Consider the following 19,460-nt stretch of genomic DNA (forward strand, 5'->3'; position numbering starts at 1 on the left):
AAAACATTATCGTGTCGTTGGGGATAGCATGGGTAATGGAGGCATGCATTCGGATGCGAGTACGATTGGGTTTCCGGCGCCATTCATGATGCAACCTGACCCTTTTTCTGTTGGAATATCCGTGGGCATGGAAGGTGTTAAAGTACTACTGGTACTCAAGATAGGATCGCTTGTTGTTTCCGACAAGTTTCTTCGGCGCAAATTCTCTTTGTCACCGTTTTAACTAAGGGTTAACGCAAATGTTTTTGGTACAAGCGATTCTTCTCGTCGAGATCCTACTTTTGTTGCAGTTTGAGCTCCTGCACCTCGGCAAGTCTCTTCTTTTGTGAAGTTCGCCGGCTGTATGAATGGCTCTGTAGGGGGTGACTGCTGTGCAAACCCAGAGAAAATGAGCAGGTTAGTGGTCTGCTGGAATCGCTGCTCGTTCTCAATGATGGGGTCAAGTGTGAAATCTGCGATATAGCAATATATGTCGTGCGGCTGTATTTTGCTCTTCGGCAATAGCCTGTTACCGGACCACTGGAGATCGTTCTTAATACATTTTCACTCTCCAGAGCTTCATCAACGGGAGAAATCAGGACGCAGTGACCCGACGGCTAGAGCACTATGTAGTGACTTCTTCGTCGACTTGTCCACTCAGCGCTAGTGAATGCAACGTGACACGAGACGCCTTGATGCAGCACTACGTCGCTTTGGTCACCGTTTATCCTGGCCAGCAAACTTGGCGTAAAACGAAAAATTGTCATTTCAAACCGACAGATGCAGACAACGTCGGGGAGAAGCCCCCTCAGTACCTGAAATTTGATTTTCGAGACAGTCTCCAGCATTTACTCTAACTTCAGCGGACAAGACAACCCAAAGCCAATGGATTCGGCCGCTTGTCTACAAACCAGCAATGGCCCGGCGTTTTTCAGTGGAAAACTCGCATTCAGCGTTTTTAGCCAATCGGGACCTTTGGTTCACAAATTGTGAATCACAATAGAATAGACCACGTCAGCGTCAAGCACGTGGGCATTATGGCGGTAGGCGCCTTGTTCCTCCTCCTTTACTCCCCAGCTATTAACCTCCACGTCTCTTTGACCAGGCCGCACACGACCCGAAGCGCGTGATCTACCTGGAGGACGACGCCACGTACGACAAGGCGCAGTTCCTCGTGCCGCACCACTACCTCGAGAGCATCGAGTCGGTGCTCATCCCCAAGGGGCTCATCGAGGACCGCGTGGAGAAGCTGGCGCAGGACATCCGCTACGCCTACGAGGGCAAGACGGTGCACCTGCTGTGTGTGCTCAAGGGCGGCAGCGCCTTCTTCCACGCGCTCGTGGACAAACTGCGGCTCTTTCACAAGTACAACAAGTGCGACTACGTGCCCTTCACGTTCGACTTCATCAAGGTCAAGAGCTACGCAGGCACCAAGAGCACGGGCAACGTGGAGGTGTCGGGCGCCGACCTGGCCAAGTTCAAGGGCAAGAGCCTGCTGCTGGTCGAGGACATCATCGACACGGGCAAGACCATGTCCAAGCTCGTGCCCATGCTGAGCGAGTACGAGCCCGAGTCGGTGCGCGTGGCCAGTCTGCTGGAGAAGCGCAACCCGGAGAGCTGCGGCTTCCAGGCCGACTTTGTGGGCTTCAACATCCCCGACAAGTTCGTCATCGGCTTCTGCCTCGACTACAACGAGGTCTTCCGCGACCTAGACCACATCTGCGTCATCAACGAGGCGGGCATCGCCAAGTACGCTTCGTCGTCTTAAGCCCCGCTCTGTCGGCCAAGCTTTCTGCACATGCACGTATCACCCCACCAGTGTCTCAGCCTTGCTTCTATATATTGTGCGTCACTGTCAGTTAGCAGTAGCTGCGGCCGCGCCTACTTGCTCTGGAACTGCTCGGGTGTCATGGTGCGGATCGTGAGGCCGTGCATGCTTTTGATCTCCGTCTTGAGGATCTGATACATATATACAGCAAACGACGTCAGAGTGGCAATTATGGACTAACGATAGGCAGTGGCCGCACCTCGTTCACCATGCGGTGCTGCTTGACGCGCGACTGACCCGCGAACTGCGCGGACGCCACCTCGATGTCGAACATGGAGCCGCAGCCGCCCGACACGTCCGAGACCTTGACGTGCACCGCCTCCAGTCGTTGCTGCAGCGCCGCGTGCATGGCTTGCTCTGCCTCGGAGCCGGCGCCGTCCGCGCTCGACGCGAACCTCGCGCTCCCCACAAGCGGGCGCTTGGCCGCCGCCATCATCCGTCCCCGCACTGCGCTCAGCATCGTCCCTTGGTTAGTGACGAACCACCAGCACTATGGTATGCGATTGGCTGAAATGGAACACTCCGTTTTAGTGACTTGCCATCGCTTTAGTGTCTTGACAAAATGGCGACGTCATTCCGGATCGACCACGTAGCAGCAGCTCCGCCATGTTCTTCTGCAGCGGCCCTCCGCGCGCCTACGCGGCGTCCACGGCGCGCGAGCGCTTGGAAGACGTGGCGCTTGCTATGCACCCGTCGCAGCGCGTGTTTGCGCGCGTGACGTCCGGTCGGGTGGCGCTGTGGGGCGCATCGCTGGGGCTGCCTGGCGCCGGCCGTCGGCTCTTGGCGCGCTGTCGCCGCGGCGGGCAGTTCGTGGAGCATATTGACAGCGAATCAGAGGGCGAGGAGGACACGGATGGACGCATGCGAGAGAGCACGCAGCGACAACTGTGGGCTGCGTGGGTCTCGGGGGACCGCCTCGCTGTCGTGGGAAAGGAGTCGCAGTCCGTAGAGTTCTACGCGTTCGAGGGGCTGCACTCACTGCTACTGCGCGCGGAGACACCTGACCATCACTCTCCAGAGGACGTCAACGCCATTCTGGACCAGCCCGCATTTGCAAAGGAAACCGAGGGGGAAGAAGGGGTACCGGCAGCTTCCAAGTCACTTCAACTTGGCGCCCAGTTCGTTGAAGACTACCCGTTGAACCAGGGCGCGTCGCAGAGTGATTACGAAGACGTGGCGACCTCCATGAGCGCCGTACCTGGCAGCAAGTACCTGTTTGTGGGCATGGCGAGCGGCATGATTTGTGTCGTGGAAGTGGCCGACGCCACGGACGCCAGGGACGGCCAGAGCTCGTGGTTCAGCACGGCGGACAGCTCGGCCAAGATCTGGAAGATCGACGTCCGCGCGCACTTGGCGGTGTCCGACGACGCGGAGCCGCCGACTTGTTACGAACTCACGTGTGCAACGGCCGACCTGGAGTCGCAGATTGCGTCACTTTACCTCGTTGCGAGCTTTGCAGGGGGTAAATGCTTCATCATGTTGTTGTCGCCCGCTAAAAAGAGCATTGACCAGTTGCTGTCGCTGATTAACACGGAGAGGGACAGCAACACGGAGACGGCGGGCAATGGCAGTTGTACCACGACGAGTTTGGATGCCAGCGCGTCGAGGTTGGCGCTGGGCTGGTCGGACGGAGGGGTCTCGCTCTTCCGGTTGTCGCTCAAAAGGGTGGAGCAGAGCGGTAAAACGAAACCTGCAGCTGCTGACGACCAGGTGCAGTCGGCATTGACGCTTGAGCCGATTCGGGAGCTGAGTCTTGTGGCGTGGGGATACTCACCGGAAGATGTCGGCTCAGTCACGGCTTTGACGTGGTCGCATGATGGACGAAGCGTTGCGGTGGGCTACGAGCTGCGAGGGTTCTCGCTTTTCTCCACCGACGGATGCCGCCTGATGTCGAGCTTGCCGCAACATAACCAGGAGCGACCAGAGAAGATTGATGAGCACAACCTCAAGGAAGTGTGCGCCTTCGGTGTGCTTGCTTTGGTGTGGACGCAGGAGAGCAATTCTCTGATTGTTGTGCCTCGTGGAGAGCAGTCGACTCAGCTGGTCCAGCTGCCAGAAGATGACATTCTGAGAGAGGTCGAAGAGGAGGCAGACGTGGAGCTGACCGAGGCGTCAAACTTGTTCGAGACGGTGGAGGCAAAGGTGCTGAAAGGCGAAGACGGACTGTGTTTGTCGCTGTCGGGTGCGCCGGGTCGCTGTGGTGCTTGGGTCCGAAGCGACAAAAGTTTCACGAAACGAGCGCGTGATGGCGGTGTCGGCCCTGCGGAGGTTTGCGGTCAGATTCAGGGTGGCGACTTGCTTGTGGGGATTAACAACAACTTAAAGGTCGTCAACTTTCCGTTTGAGCAGATTGTGAGTGAGATCAAAGAGTTGCCGGACAACGAAGAAGTGGTGCTTTCATTTATGCGACTAAAGTGGGAGCAAGTGTTCCTGCTCGCTGTTGAGGCGCTATCCTCGTCCGAGTTTATGGATGCGCACGGTATTCACATGCTGGATGACGAGAATCTGTGTATCCGGGAATATGCGCTGCGAATGCAGGCGTTGCATGGAGACTGTGATCTAGAAGCGCGCCCCCCTCTGATGGAGTTCGAGCGACGTGCAAAGTTTGACGGCTGGGAAGCGATCCAGGGCACCTCGTCTCGTGTTGCCAAGCACAAATATGTGAAGTTGTTGTTTGCTCTGTTTCCGGTGTGGAATCCAAACCACTTTTTGAATGTGATTACCGAGTACGGGAACGCAGTACTAGCTCAGAAGCTCTACCTCGCCAAACAGAAGAAGCTCAAGGAGCTGCATGCTCATCGTGAACTTGTGAAAATGCGACAGAGACCGGCAACGGCCTTCGCCGAGTTTGACTTTGCTAAGACTGTGCCACTCTCTGGAGGAAGATCGTCTCGGCTGGCTTTGCTTGAGAGCAAGACCGTTCGGTTGGTGGCGGCGCCATCGCTTGACGATCCTTGCGCAGTAACTTCGTGCGTTAACTGGAGTGTGCCTACTGAGTTCGAAAAGTGCTGTCCTCTCCGTCTCGTGGCTTTGAGCGCCAGTGGGAATCATATGGCGGTGGCTGGACAAAGAGGCTTTTGCTTGTTGAATGTCACGACAGGAAAGTGGCGAATGTTTGGAAACGTGAACGATGAACAAGATATGTTCGTGTACTCGTTGCTATGGGTGGGCGAGGATGTAGTCGTGGTGAACTTCACGCGATTTAGTGAAAAGCACCAGTCACTACATTTGCAAGCGTACCCAAGGAATCATTTGGATGAGGAATCCATTTTGGAGAAGCTCGTTTTCGCGCGTGAAGGGGAAAATGCTGCACGTAGTCGCGGAGCAGCGGCGCTGGGCGGACGCTCGATTGGTGATGATGCTGACGACTGTTTTTTCATCATGGATAGCGACAATGCTCAGAAGAATCTGTTCTGTGTCTCCAGGAGTGAGCTGTGGTGCTTTGATCTGAAACATGGAGGCGCCGTCAAACAAAACGATCTCAGAATGGAGATTCAGCTCAAGCGGCAAGTTAATTTGCCGTCTCGGGTGGTTGAGTCACAGCCTGTTGGTACTTGCAGGCGAAACTCTATCTTAGACTTCGCTGTGCTACCGCGGTTTTTGCACATCCAAGACGAAAGATTAAGAGAGCAGCAGCAACGGAAGTATCAGGCGGAGCGCGAACACGAGCAGGATGGCGAGGGCTGGCTCTCGAGTTTTGTCAATATGCTCGTGGGTGGCGAAGTACCCGACCAGTATACTCCTGAAGAAGTACTGCCGCGATTCGCATTCCTTGACAGTGCAGGTGACGTAATTGTCTGGGACCCAGAGAACCGGTCACAGCGGCTACTGTGCTCAAACGTGAGTACGATGGCCAGACTGTTCGTGACTCCGCAGGCGTGTGCGTCGTGGCCTGCACCGTGCAGGCTCATTTACGGGTTGTACGGCCCCGAAGGCATGAAGGTGTGGCTGCCGTTGCTCGATGGAGTCTACATGACCCACACTAAAGCATTCGAGCAGGACAGCCGTCGCCTGGAGACCTTTTTGGCTTGTCATGACCCGCTTCGTGCCAAGACATACGAGATTGAATTTGGGACAGCACCACCCACTGCTGAGATGTATGAGCAAGTCATCAGCGAGTACGGAATCGCTCTGGATGGCTTCCTGTCTAATGGTACTGGAGTTGGTGTTGGGACAGGAAGAATGCCTCTCAAGGACGGACATTCCAACTTGCGTGGTTGTGTGACGTCGGTGGACGATCCTTCCGCGAAGGACGGCATGCTGCGCTTTGACTTTGACGTTAAGGTGCTGGGTGCCGAGCAGGCTTTTGGCCTGCTCGTGGGTGTGTCACAGGATGTGTATGTTCCGTCGGGCGTGCTCCTGCCATGCTACGATGTGTTTGCGCGCGTGCAGCCCATTTTCCACACGCTATTGTGTTTCCTTGTACAGAATGAGCAGCTGTCGTGGGCGCGTCTCGTGCTGGATGGCGTTCGGAAGCAGTTTGCCCTGTCGACCCCGACGCAAGAGCTTTTCCTGCACTCCATGCTTGAGGCCTGCTTCGCTAAGCGGTGCCCAGAAGAGAAACTACACATCTCTATTCAGCTCCTGCGTCCTGGAGATAGAGAGCAGCAGCCAGAAAGTGATATCGCGGAATACTGTGAAATCGTTGCGCATGTTGCGCGTAAAAGCGAGCCTTCACGCTTGAAGATGTTGTTTCCCGCGGCGGGAGACCCGATGGATCTACTCGCGATCTGCCAGCAGCGATCAGAGCTGCGAACGGCTGCCAACTTTTTGCTTATCCTGGAGGAGTGCTCGACAGTGTCGGGCTCGTCGTTGCCTTTGCGAGTGGAGAGCGCAGCAGAACTGCTGAAGCAGTGCGTCGACCAAGAGGAGTGGGTGCTCGCGCAGCACGTGGTGCGTGTTGCCCGCGATTGGGAACACCCGTCGTTTGACGATTCTTCCTATTCTCACCCAACCCCGTCCAAGGACACCAAGCACAGCATTGACGAGCAGCTAGCCTCTTTGGTGTGGGATAATCTAGTGCGCGGCGAGTATGAACGCGTGGTCTGGTGTGTCGAGGATCTGCAAGCGAAGCTCCCGCACAAGTCTCCAGAGGAACGCCAGCCAGAGGAGGACAGCGCCACGATTTTAGACCGACTGTACCAGATCTTCATCCAGGGCAACAAGCGGAGACAGCTCAGGTAAGCTTCACTTCATAGTCTCTGCCGATTGGTATGCAACAACTAACTTAACGGATGCCATCGTTTGCGACCTAGGATCCTGCTGCAAGCTGTGACAGAAGCGCACTACGACGAGTGGGTCGCGCGCATCAAGCACGTGATGGAACAGTGAGGAGGTTGATTCAAGTCCGAGCTGGCAACTCCAGTCAGAGGTGACAGGCCGCCATTGCCCATGCTACTCGGCCGTCTGGACGCTTGGAGGATCTGTTAACTGGTAGCTGGAGCAGCTCAGCCGCTCTTTCTTGTAAGTGAAGCGTGTCGTCTTGGCGTGCCTAGAATAATGAAACTGGAAGACGTTTAGATAGTTTGCTGGCGACAGGGTATTATAATTTTTCCTCGAAAAAAACTCGCGTTCGGATAACGTAGTCGAGAAGATACCCGTTGAAATGGGCCCAAAAGGTAATCCTTGAATTCATCGACGAGGACGTTGAAACACAGTTGCTCCAAGCTAAAATGTGTCGGATGCAACAGCGCCAGCTTTTGGTAGAGCTTGACACTTCTCCGAACTGGAAACGAGAGCGCCTCGCGAGAAAGGTAAAACTACAACCTATCCCCCGCAAGCTCGAGGATGTCCTTGGGAGTAGAATCTGTGAACCGCATGAGGAATTTGCAAACCACTTTGCCAAGTCGTTGGGTCTCGATTCAGCGTAGATACGTTCGTCCATATCTGCCGTGCTCAATCCGACTTTGCCACATACGAAGTGCCCCATATCTCCCATAAAATTCGAAAGAGGTGCGAGCTGTAAGAAGTACGAGCCCTCTGTCCTCGCTCCCCGAATGGTGTCGCGTATTTCAATCGGTCTGTTCTCGTCCGGATTGGGCACTCCTCGTTCACAGGGCGATCCATTACACAACCCACGTGATAATTGGACATATTCCCCCGAAACGAAGCGATGCACGATGTCGTAGTTCCATTAGAAGCGCAGACGAGCAATTCGTTGTCAAACCACATCGAGAGCTCTTTTTTTATTTATGATTTACGCCATCATAGTACTACTGCTGCCTAGTGATAGGCTCGGACGGACTCGCACACGTTAGCGAGGAACAGCAACGGGAAGTCGCGGTCGACTCGACGCAGATCCAGCGGCGGCAGATCTGCAATCTTGCTTCGGAAACCGTGAACGTGACCCGCCAACGTCTCCGGTCGCTGTCGCTGGTTCGTGGCTTGACACTGAATCGTCTTCCTCGGACGACGCGGTTGATGAGCGGACTGGATGATCCGGGCTTGCTCCTCCTTCAATTGTTGTAGACTGACACCAAACGCTTTCGCCATGAGAGAACTCAGTGAGTCGCTTACTTCCGGACCCTCAACGCCTTGTTCTTCCAGCAGCGACGCCGCACGTCGCTCCTTGAGGTCGGCGATGCGTCGGCGCACGGACGATAGCTGCCTGTACGGCCACTTTTGAATGCGGTTGCGTCGGCAGATGCGCTTGAGCGCCGCCTCGCACACTCCGAGTCGTTCGGCCGCCTGAGTAGAAACACACCTCAACGTCGCGTCCGTCACTCTCACAGCAACAAAGTGGGGGCTCTAGCCTAACTACTTCTAGTCGGGTGGCTCGCAGACGCGAGTGCTCACCGTCTTGAGTGGCAGGTGGTAGACGGTTTGCAGCTGCTGCACGTCGAAGTGTATCCGCTGTCGGCGTCTCGAGTGCGAGGATCCCTCATCTTCCGAGTCACTTGGTGCCGTGTCCTCGTCTTCTAGTTCGACGTCGCTGTGAGCTGTTGCGTCTTGATCACCGTCGCTGATGCTGCCACGAGCAGCAGCGGCAGGTGAAGCCTCTAGACGCGGAGGCCTCATGGAGCTCATGCTGCTCTTCTTGAAGGCGAGAGAGTGAATGTCCTTGAAGGCTCGAGCCGGAGCACTGTGCCGACTGGGGCAGGTGAGCCCTCGTCTGTGATATTCGTCGACCAAATAAGAATGAATAGGTGCTCTTGTTTGATCACTCCACTGGGGACTGGGAGCCGGACACTATAATAAACTCATCGATGTCGTTGTGTTCGAGAGTTCTCCTTTACGATAACAAAGTCTGTGCAGAGCTGCGAAGCTCGCTTCATGAGCCTGCCAAGTACCAACTTACACTGCAATCCCGTGGCGCCAAAGCCCCAGAACAAGAGCTCAAGTACGTTACTCTAAACGTACATAGAGCAAATCTACAATTGCGAGTATAATCCCCGAATCAACATGGTGCCACCCATACGGATAGACGGCCGGGCTTACTGGTATACGGACGTTCAATTTTGTCCAAGGCACTCTGAGCCGTTTTCAGAATCGGAGTAACTAGGATATGTGTACGTTTTTTTTTATACTAGACTTGCGACCCAAGTGGCTGATGCGAGCAGGCTTAGAGCGATGGTCAAAAACAAACTTAATTGTGGTCGAAGGATAAATCGTAAATGAACTGGATCGGTGCGGGCTTAGCTCAAGTGGACGTGTTTTGAAACTCTTGATTGCGACCATTCTGAGGTATGCCAATAATTGAGTACGAAAAATCGCTTATGATCACCACCACTTTCAGGTCCTGGTGGGATGGTGTATTGTGTCGTCCCGAATAGCCTGCTTGCTTTCGGGGTCCCATCGTCTCAGATGAAAACGCTAGACTGTATAATGAAAACGCTAGACTGTGCAGTATAGATACTACCTCAGCGTTATCTAGCGACGTAATGTCGCTGCTAGTTCGTCTTGGATGCGGATTCGAAGTGTTGCATGTACGCTGTCGTGGCGGACACCTCTTGTGTGTGTGTTTACAAACAGTTCATGCAGTATCCATCACAATCGCTCCGATGTTCTGGTTCGCTCTTGCAGGCTTTATGTGTACTTGCGACCCTTGCACAATAAGCCTTACCGTCGACAGGAGATTGGTGCCCTTAATATCATCCGTGCTATCAGATTTGTATCACTAAAAAAAACGTTTTTTTGTGTGTGCCGACGCTACAGTCGCGGTGTACCAGGGCAGTCAGCGGAGTGGAGACAACTCGAGTAAGTATTGCTTACGAAGATATTGCTGACGGAGATTGGTATTGCTGCAACAAGTAACTGATTGTATCTTTTGCGACTTAGAATCCTGCTGTGGTACATGATGAACCAGCAAGGAGATCGATTCAAGCCGAATCTGACAGCCTCTCAATCGGAGGCGACCACTACCGGGGTACCGACACAATTATAGGACACCTAGTAGGAGCTGGAGCAGCTCAGCCCACTTCGGGAAGTGTTTCGTCTTGGCGTGCTTAGAAATTGGAAACTGGTTTACATAGGTTTGATGATAAGTGGCCTTCTATTTGCTGTTATGTGATTGATTCACGTTGGTGGTTTTATGAGTGGTACAGTGTATTTTGTAGTTGATGCTGTCAGGTGCTTGCTGCTCCTTGGATGCGACTCAGCCTCCTGCCCCATCGCCTTTTACAACGCGATGACAAGCGAAAACAGTGGCACGGCGCGATCCTGGCTCGTCCACCGTCGGTGCCGCGTCTGAAGTGGTTCCCCTTGCGAGGAGCCCGTGCGTCGCTCATATAAATCATCGTCGCCCCTCTTGCGAAATATTGACGGACTCGCGTCGCAGGGCTGTGGCGGCGAGTTTCGTTTGCGCCCGCGCAGCGTCAATCCTCACACTTGTCAGGAGCAAGCAGAGTGGGAGTTCTTCGCCTGGGCAGGTCTCAGCGCCGTTGGAGCTAGAAACAGTCTGCAGCATGACCTGGGACGGAAGAGGGCAAGAGAGTGAGATCACGGCTTGAGCTCTCTGGTTCCACTACGAGACACGAGCGGATCAATCCAGCACGACCAGTGCTCATGGCCATTGACCACCTCGCCTGTCCTCGTAGATGAGCCTTACGACCCACAAAAGAGACCCCAAACTTCGAATCGAAGCCGTTAGTCGCTTTTCGCCAGTTTGCAGCGAGTTGTACGCCACGTCTCGAAGACGCCTTTGTCATGGCGCGAACAGGCAACGGCACCTCATTCGCATCTTCAAGCCTTCTTGCATCCTACTGGTGTCTCTACAGGCTGTAGACTACAGTAGAGCGAGCAGAGCCCGTTGAATGTGTGCGCGTGACTTGGTCCGGACGTTCCTTCTCGGGTGTATCAGCGCGGTTACTATTCGGGCCTTCTATTTGGTGTTTAACAGCGCGGCTACTATGGACACGTTGTCTGCTACGGTAGCAGCTCTTGGAAGGGGAAAGACAATGCACAATCTTGTAGAAATTGCAGCCCATTCATATGCGTAGGGCGGGTTGTATTTGGTTCTAACACGCAGCGGTATGGTATAGTACACTAGGTCACTCAAAGGACCGGACGAGGACACCACGAGTGGACATCGAAGAAACGCAGGCTCTAGCAGGAAGTGACCATGCAGTCCAGCGGCAGTCGAGCGAAGGCGCGACCAGCCTCGGTGAGCTCGACACTGGTACTGCTGCTGCTATGGCTGAGCATGGTCATGACCTTGGCAGCGACCTCATCGGCATCGGCCGCAGATGACGACCGAGAAGCTGACGGCGAGCGGCTGCGGCTGGAGGGCGATCGACCGGCCTTGGCGCGCTCAAGCGCGCGCTCCTGGCGGATGCGCTGGGCGTCCTCACGCGAGACGGCCGACCAGTTGATGGCGTTCTTCTTGGACTTCATGAGGCGGTAGGGCCAGACGATGCCGAGGCGCCGGCAGTTGCGCTTGATGGTGACGGTGGCCACGCCGAGCTGCTGCGCGGCTTCACGCTGGGACATATGGAAGTACTTGGCCATCTCCTCCGTGGTGAAGTCGAAGACGACGCGGCTCTTGCGGATCTTCTTTTGCGGGCTGGCCACGGGGTGCGCGCGCGCCTCCATGGTGGTCGTGGTGGGGAGGCCAGTTGCGACGACGACGGAGACATCGTGGGCGGCGTCGACGTGAAGGTGTTGATGGTCATGGGTCGGGGCAGGTCGTTGCTGCTGCTACGGAAGGCGGACGGACCGCAGTGCAGCGGGTGCAGCACGTTGAAGGTGGGGAGCGCCGCAGCGCACGTGGGGAATGGCATGGTGCTCATCATGGCGGAAGGCGGAGGGCTAGACTGCTGTTGCTTGCGGGGCTCCGAGTGAATTCGCGAATGACTTGTTCCGACCGCCGCACGCACGCAGCACGCATTTCGGCGGCGGAGGCAAAGGCCGACTACGGCGAAATTCCAGGCGCGCGCGGCGGGTCAGTGCGCCACTTACCCCTTCATCCGGACACACGGACTCCTCGCTGATTAGCGCTGACACGAGCGGCACTGGACACGAGCGGCACTGGCGCCAACCGGCCCGACGCTCTTCTCTCGGCGCCATCGCCTGTCGCGCCCCGAAATCTTAGTCCGCAGACGCGGCGCTCGCGAGTCTTGCCCTGCTTGGGGTGTGGCTGTGGGCGGCCCACTGGCGATAAATGAGCCTGCTACAGTGGGACGTGACCCCTTTGAAGTTGGAATAAGACAATATAGATCGCTTGAACACTCACTTTTGCAGAGGCGAGCTCGACAAACTGAACCCAAAATGGCTGCACTCTGCGACGCGCTCCCATTGGCGGTCACGACCTGGACGCCGTCTCTAGGTCGGCGCCCATTGGCCTGCCGCGTCTTAGGTCCACATTGAAACCTAGCATGAAGTGCACATGAAACACGCGCCGCGACGGACTTGTCGGTGAGTAATATTTGACAGTGCCAATGCAGCAAGAAGCTGCCACTGCCGCGCCGGGCTCACCCAGAAGCGCCCCACGACACCTGGTTTGGCGGCTCGCGCGCTGCGCACCAGGCCCAAGCGGTCGGCGTCGGCTCGATCTGGCCACTCGGCCCAAACGGACCGCCTCAAGTGGCCGCTCCCGCGCTCGTGTCTCTGCTGGGTCACAGTTTTGCTTGAAGGAAGGCCTAGCGCGCTTCCGAAGGACAGGCCGTTTCGGCCGTCACGGGCGTCGCACCATTGCGTGTGGATAAGATGCGATGGATCTCCAGGATGACACCCATGCGACCTGCACTCGCTCGCTCGCGAAAACTATCCATCTAGCCCACTTCAACGTGATCAAGCCAAACCTGTATTTGCGTCCGACCAGCAGCGGCCACCCGATGCTCGGCGCATATTCTGCACTGACCGGCAGCGCCGTATCAGCGGTTTCAGCGTCACCCCCCGTGTTTCGGAGCCGCACAAAGCGCTCGACAGGCGTGTGCTCCCGAAAAGACCTTCATCTCAGACAAGTGTGTAGGAGTTCAGCGCTCGAGTGAGCTCCGCTACTATTTCCAGCCTAGACTTGAGTGAAGTTTCTGTTCTGCGCTTCTGCCATCCGTGCGTAACTCCGGACAGCCACGCGCGCACCGCCGAAACAGATAGCTTCAACGGCGTTGGAGCAAGTCTGGCGCTGGCGTCTTCGCCATGAAGGTTAAGAAGCATCAAGCAGGCTGAAGTGGCCAGTATCGGGTTGTTCCCCGCGCGTGGATTTCGGTCCACATATATGGCTATCCGCGCGCACGTGGAAATTCATTCGTGCTGGCAAAGAATCCTTCAGGTAAAAGGAGTGATCCCGTGTGCAATTGTGTTGGTATCCTCTTGGTGGTTTGTACTAGTGTGTTACTAGTAGCTGACTAGTGGCTTCGCTTTTGCCGGGGTCACATGGCAGGCAGAGATCGCATAGCTCTCATGGCTAATATGGATTGGAACTGCAGCCATGACAGGAGGCGCTTCCTATACTCCACGTTGGCCTCTAAGTGAGTGGTGTGCCATCGTACAGCGGAGGAAGCTGAACCACGACGGGCTTCATTACGGTTTTCCACCCATGCGCTCGAACCCATGCAATGCAGTTGCAAGTAGCAGCGTATGTACCTGAAGCCCGCCGTCGGCGATCGTCTGGCTGGAGATCACCACCACTGTCTTCCTGCCCTCGTGGTCCCCACCGAGAGGCTGGTGTCGTCGCGTGGCCCCCCATGCACCGAGTTGGTGCGGCCACCTTAGACAAATGGAAGAAGCACGTCGATACTTGGCATATGGATACGAGTGGCGGGGTCTCTTTTTCTAATACAAAAAGTGTATTATTGAAAAAAAGGTATTTACGTAATAGAAGAACCCCGAATGGTTTTTGCGCCTGGTCCGAGGACTCCGCTGAGAAGGCAGTGATGTGTGACTGGCCCAATCGGGTCTTTTCACTAGCTACAACTACGGCTTTAGGCAATTCAAGCGAATGACCTTCATCGACGCGAGCAGGGCTGCCGTCGCTGGCAAACCAAAGTCAGCAATACCACACGCTTCCCGGACATTCCTTAACACAACTAACTCCCAGGCCACCACTGCTTCACTTACGCAACACCATCGACAGCAGGAGGAGGAAACACTGGACGCACCGGAATCTCTCTCGGATCGGCGTCAAGCTTGAACGTCGTCGGACCGAGAGGTAGTGATGGTGCCCAGCGACTGGAAATACACGCTGGTAACTGGCTGGTTTGTCATGATGTTGCCTTGCTCGTTTGCCAATGAAGAGAGCCCCGTACAGTCCGGCAGGCGCACTGTTATTCAATTGGCTGGAGGGCGACACCAGGCACGCCGCTCGCGTTGCAGAGCACCGCCTGCGTGGGCAGTATGGGTCTGGACACCGTACTCACCAGATCAACTCGATAACCAAGCGCATCTTAGTCAAAAGCTTAGTCAGCCTGATCGGGTGAGCCACGGGACCAAATTGCCATATTGCGCGTGTCAGCGAGGCGAGAGCACCGCTCATTGTATCAGCATCCGATTTGTATCTCGCTGTCTCCACTCATTCAATCCAGAACGGTTGTCCGCGGGACCCACCAAGTTCAGCGTTCGCAGGGTGGACCTCGCACGGGCATCACACCACCACCTGCAGAGAAGGAGCTCAAAGCACTTTACCTCCTGGTGTCGTTCGTTCGGGATTCTGAGCGACGCTCGGACAATTCAGTAGTCGCTCCAATAATAAATATTCCTCATAAAGTAGAACCAATAATTATTGTCAGATATTAATTGCAACTTTGCTTTTTGTTTTACTGTAGACACAATAACATTTTTTTTGGTATTAGAAAAAGAGACTATTTATTGTATCGCACTACCAGTACCTTTTCCCGCCCTCTGCTGAGCGCGCTGTGTCCGAAGCCGCAAGTATTGTGGAGATCCCGCCACTCGTATCCATATGCCAAGTATCGACGTGCTTCTTCCATTTGTCTAAGGTGGCCGCACCAACTCGGTGCATGGGGGGCCACGCGACGACACCAGCCTCTCGGTGGGGACCACGAGGGCAGGAAGACAGTGGTGGTGATCTCCAGCCAGACGATCGCCGACGGCGGGCTTCAGGTACATACGCTGCTACTTGCAACTGCATTGCATGGGTTCGAGCGCATGGGTGGAAAACCGTAATGAAGCCCGTCGTGGTTCAGCTTCCTCCGCTGTACGATGGCACACCACTCACTTAGAGGCCAACGTGGAGTATAGGAAGCGCCTCCTGTCATGGCTGCAGTTCCAATCCATATTAGCCATGAGAGCTATGCGATCTCTGCCTGCCATGTGACCCCGGCAAAAGCGAAGCCACTAGTCAGCTACTAGTAACACACTAGTACAAACCACCAAGAGGATACCAACACAATTGCACACGGGATCACTCCTTTTACCTGAAGGATTCTTTGCCAGCACGAATGAATTTCCACGTGCGCGCGGATAGCCATATATGTGGACCGAAATCCACGCGCGGGGAACAACCCGATACTGGCCACTTCAGCCTGCTTGATGCTTCTTAACCTTCATGGCGAAGACGCCAGCGCCAGACTTGCTCCAACGCCGTTGAAGCTATCTGTTTCGGCGGTGCGCGCGTGGCTGTCCGGAGTTACGCACGGATGGCAGAAGCGCAGAACAGAAACTTCACTCAAGTCTAGGCTGGAAATAGTAGCGGAGCTCACTCGAGCGCTGAACTCCTACACACTTGTCTGAGATGAAGGTCTTTTCGGGAGCACACGCCTGTCGAGCGCTTTGTGCGGCTCCGAAACACGGGGGGTGACGCTGAAACCGCTGATACGGCGCTGCCGGTCAGTGCAGAATATGCGCCGAGCATCGGGTGGCCGCTGCTGGTCGGACGCAAATACAGGTTTGGCTTGATCACGTTGAAGTGGGCTAGATGGATAGTTTTCGCGAGCGAGCGAGTGCAGGTCGCATGGGTGTCATCCTGGAGATCCATCGCATCTTATCCACACGCAATGGTGCGACGCCCGTGACGGCCGAAACGGCCTGTCCTTCGGAAGCGCGCTAGGCCTTCCTTCAAGCAAAACTGTGACCCAGCAGAGACACGAGCGCGGGAGCGGCCACTTGAGGCGGTCCGTTTGGGCCGAGTGGCCAGATCGAGCCGACGCCGACCGCTTGGGCCTGGTGCGCAGCGCGCGAGCCGCCAAACCAGGTGTCGTGGGGCGCTTCTGGGTGAGCCCGGCGCGGCAGTGGCAGCTTCTTGCTGCATTGGCACTGTCAAATATTACTCACCGACAAGTCCGTCGCGGCGCGTGTTTCATGTGCACTTCATGCTAGGTTTCAATGTGGACCTAAGACGCGGCAGGCCAATGGGCGCCGACCTAGAGACGGCGTCCAGGTCGTGACCGCCAATGGGAGCGCGTCGCAGAGTGCAGCCATTTTGGGTTCAGTTTGTCGAGCTCGCCTCTGCAAAAGTGAGTGTTCAAGCGATCTATATTGTCTTATTCCAACTTCAAAGGGGTCACGTCCCACTGTAGCAGGCTCATTTATCGCCAGTGGGCCGCCCACAGCCACACCCCAAGCAGGGCAAGACTCGCGAGCGCCGCGTCTGCGGACTAAGATTTCGGGGCGCGACAGGCGATGGCGCCGAGAGAAGAGCGTCGGGCCGGTTGGCGCCAGTGCCGCTCGTGTCAGCGCTAATCAGCGAGGAGTCCGTGTGTCCGGATGAAGGGGTAAGTGGCGCACTGACCCGCCGCGCGCGCCTGGAATTTCGCCGTAGTCGGCCTTTGTCTCCGCCGCCGAAATGCGTGCTGCGTGCGTGCGGCGGTCGGAACAAGTCATTCGCGAATTCACTCGGAGCCCCGCAAGCAACAGCAGTCTAGCCCTCCGCCTTCCGCCATGATGAGCACCATGCCATTCCCCACGTGCGCTGCGGCGCTCCCCACCTTCAACGTGCTGCACCCGCTGCACTGCGGTCCGTCCGCCTTCCGTAGCAGCAGCAACGACCTGCCCCGACCCATGACCATCAACACCTTCACGTCGACGCCGCCCACGATGTCTCCGTCGTCGTCGCAACTGGCCTCCCCCACCACGACCACCATGGAGGCGCGCGCGCACCCCGTGGCCAGCCCGCAAAAGAAGATCCGCAAGAGCCGCGTCGTCTTCGACTTCACCACGGAGGAGATGGCCAAGTACTTCCATATGTCCCAGCGTGAAGCCGCGCAGCAGCTCGGCGTGGCCACCGTCACCATCAAGCGCAACTGCCGGCGCCTCGGCATCGTCTGGCCCTACCGCCTCATGAAGTCCAAGAAGAACGCCATCAACTGGTCGGCCGTCTCGCGTGAGGACGCCCAGCGCATCCGCCAGGAGCGCGCGCTTGAGCGCGCCAAGGCCGGTCGATCGCCCTCCAGCCGCAGCCGCTCGCCGTCAGCTTCTCGGTCGTCATCTGCGGCCGATGCCGATGAGGTCGCTGCCAAGGTCATGACCATGCTCAGCCATAGCAGCAGCAGTACCAGTGTCGAGCTCACCGAGGCTGGTCGCGCCTTCGCTCGACTGCCGCTGGACTGCATGGGCACTTCCTGCTAGAGCCTGCGTTTCTTCGATGTCCACTCGTGGTGTCCTCGTCCGGTCCTTTGAGTGACCTAGTGTACTATACCATACCGCTGCGTGTTAGAACCAAATACAACCCGCCCTACGCATATGAATGGGCTGCAATTTCTACAAGATTGTGCATTGTCTTTCCCCTTCCAAGAGCTGCTACCGTAGCAGACAACGTGTCCATAGTAGCCGCGCTGTTAAACACCAAATAGAAGGCCCGAATAGTAACCGCGCTGATACACCCGAGAAGGAACGTCCGGACCAAGTCACGCGCACACATTCAACGGGCTCTGCTCGCTCTACTGTAGTCTACAGCCTGTAGAGACACCAGTAGGATGCAAGAAGGCTTGAAGATGCGAATGAGGTGCCGTTGCCTGTTCGCGCCATGACAAAGGCGTCTTCGAGACGTGGCGTACAACTCGCTGCAAACTGGCGAAAAGCGACTAACGGCTTCGATTCGAAGTTTGGGGTCTCTTTTGTGGGTCGTAAGGCTCATCTACGAGGACAGGCGAGGTGGTCAATGGCCATGAGCACTGGTCGTGCTGGATTGATCCGCTCGTGTCTCGTGGTGGAACCAGAGAGCTCAAGCCGTGATCTCACTCTCTTGCCCTCTTCCGTCCCAGATCATGCTGCAGACTGTTTCTAGCTCCAACGGCGCTGAGATCTGCCCAGGCGAAGAACTCCCACTCTGCTTGCTCCTGACAAGTGTGAGGATTGACGCTGCGCGGGCGCAAACGAAACTCGCCGCCACAGCCCTGCGACGCGAGTCCGTCAATATTTCGCAAGAGGGGCGACGATGATTTATATGAGCGACGCACGGGCTCCTCGCAAGGGGAACCACTTCAGACGCGGCACCGACGGTGGACGAGCCAGGATCGCGCCGTGCCACTGTTTTCGCTTGTCATCGCGTTGTAAAAGGCGATGGGGCAGGAGGCTGAGTCGCATCCAAGGAGCAGCAAGCACCTGGCAGCATCAACTACAAAATACACTGTACCACTCACAAAACCACCAACGTGAATCAATCACATAACTGTGACAGGCCTCTGTCATACGGGTGCCACCGCGTGTGCGCGGTGGCCAATCAGAGTCGAGCGTACAACCGTTGGTTGGGACGGTCTCGAGTCTCGACTACTGCATGTCCACATCAATCAATCAGAGTTCATTTTACCTACTTCCTCGCAACTACAGTGTACGTCGGTAACGGGTTCTGTTAGCCCGTTACACCTGGTAGCACTTCGTCGTCCGTTCAACGCCCAAGATCAAGATGAACGACATCTCGAGTATGTCGTTGGAGCACGAGAACTTCCCGCACCTGACGCTGATGGAGTGGGAAGCACTCCACCGCCTGGCAGCGGTGTCAGGCGACACGGTCGTCAAGACGCTCCTGACGACTGGAACGGAACACGAACAACGCTTGTGTGCTCAAGAGTTCTTAACGCGTGAGCTCGCTGATCTACGTCGGCGTGCGACGACTCCCACGCCGTCCAAGAACAAGACCGACATCGTCAAGCTCGATGTCTCCACATACAGCGGCGAAGGCAAGACCCGCCTTCACCTGAACCGCTGGTTCTGCGAGGTGGACATAGCGATCGAAGCTCGGCAATTGTCTACTGAGCTCGCGCGCACGCGCTTCCTGCTTTCCAAGTTGTCCGGGAAGGCGAAGGAGTGGGCGCTCGGCCGA

General features: G+C 56.2%; 6 protein-coding genes across 6 annotated transcripts; 3 read left to right on the top strand and 3 right to left on the bottom strand.

The window, feature by feature from the left end:
- Positions 1 to 1,016: 1,016 nt before the first annotated feature.
- On the top strand, positions 1,017 to 1,747 carry KRP23_1 (Hypoxanthine-guanine phosphoribosyltransferase; the record flags this gene model as incomplete). The annotated part of the gene is made up of 2 exons (XM_067880549.1): positions 1,017 to 1,022; positions 1,085 to 1,747. The coding sequence occupies 2 exons, from the start codon at positions 1,017 to 1,019 to the stop codon at positions 1,745 to 1,747; spliced, it is 669 nt and encodes a 222-aa protein (XP_067750555.1).
- A 113-nt stretch (positions 1,748 to 1,860) lies between these two features.
- Positions 1,861 to 2,267, bottom strand: KRP23_2 (putative bolA-like protein C4B3.11c; the record flags this gene model as incomplete). Its single annotated transcript, XM_067886742.1, has 2 exons — positions 1,861 to 1,938; positions 2,007 to 2,267. The coding sequence occupies 2 exons, from the start codon at positions 2,265 to 2,267 to the stop codon at positions 1,861 to 1,863; spliced, it is 339 nt and encodes a 112-aa protein (XP_067750556.1).
- A 146-nt stretch (positions 2,268 to 2,413) lies between these two features.
- On the top strand, positions 2,414 to 7,138 carry KRP23_3 (Guanine nucleotide exchange factor subunit R06F6.8; the record flags this gene model as incomplete). Its single annotated transcript, XM_067887874.1, has 2 exons — positions 2,414 to 6,987; positions 7,063 to 7,138. 2 exons carry the CDS (start codon positions 2,414 to 2,416, stop codon positions 7,136 to 7,138), a joined length of 4,650 nt encoding a protein of 1,549 aa, XP_067750557.1.
- An 891-nt stretch (positions 7,139 to 8,029) lies between these two features.
- Positions 8,030 to 8,833, bottom strand: KRP23_4 (Protein NLP9; the record flags this gene model as incomplete). The annotated part of the gene is made up of 2 exons (XM_067889007.1): positions 8,030 to 8,494; positions 8,603 to 8,833. 2 exons carry the CDS (start codon positions 8,831 to 8,833, stop codon positions 8,030 to 8,032), a joined length of 696 nt encoding a protein of 231 aa, XP_067750558.1.
- Positions 8,834 to 11,350: 2,517 nt separating this feature from the next.
- KRP23_5 (uncharacterized protein) lies at positions 11,351 to 11,836 on the bottom strand (the record flags this gene model as incomplete). Its single annotated transcript, XM_067890131.1, has 1 exon — positions 11,351 to 11,836. One exon carries the CDS (start codon positions 11,834 to 11,836, stop codon positions 11,351 to 11,353), a length of 486 nt encoding a protein of 161 aa, XP_067750559.1.
- A 5,244-nt stretch (positions 11,837 to 17,080) lies between these two features.
- Positions 17,081 to 17,767, top strand: KRP23_6 (uncharacterized protein; the record flags this gene model as incomplete). Its single annotated transcript, XM_067891261.1, has 1 exon — positions 17,081 to 17,767. The coding sequence occupies one exon, from the start codon at positions 17,081 to 17,083 to the stop codon at positions 17,765 to 17,767; it is 687 nt and encodes a 228-aa protein (XP_067750560.1).
- Between the last annotated feature and the right edge of the window lie 1,693 nt (positions 17,768 to 19,460).

The sequence above is a fragment of the Phytophthora ramorum genome, assembly GCF_020800215.1.
Source record: "Phytophthora ramorum isolate Pr-102 chromosome Unknown Phyram_PR-102_s0001, whole genome shotgun sequence".
NCBI lineage: Eukaryota > Oomycota > Peronosporomycetes > Peronosporales > Peronosporaceae > Phytophthora > Phytophthora ramorum.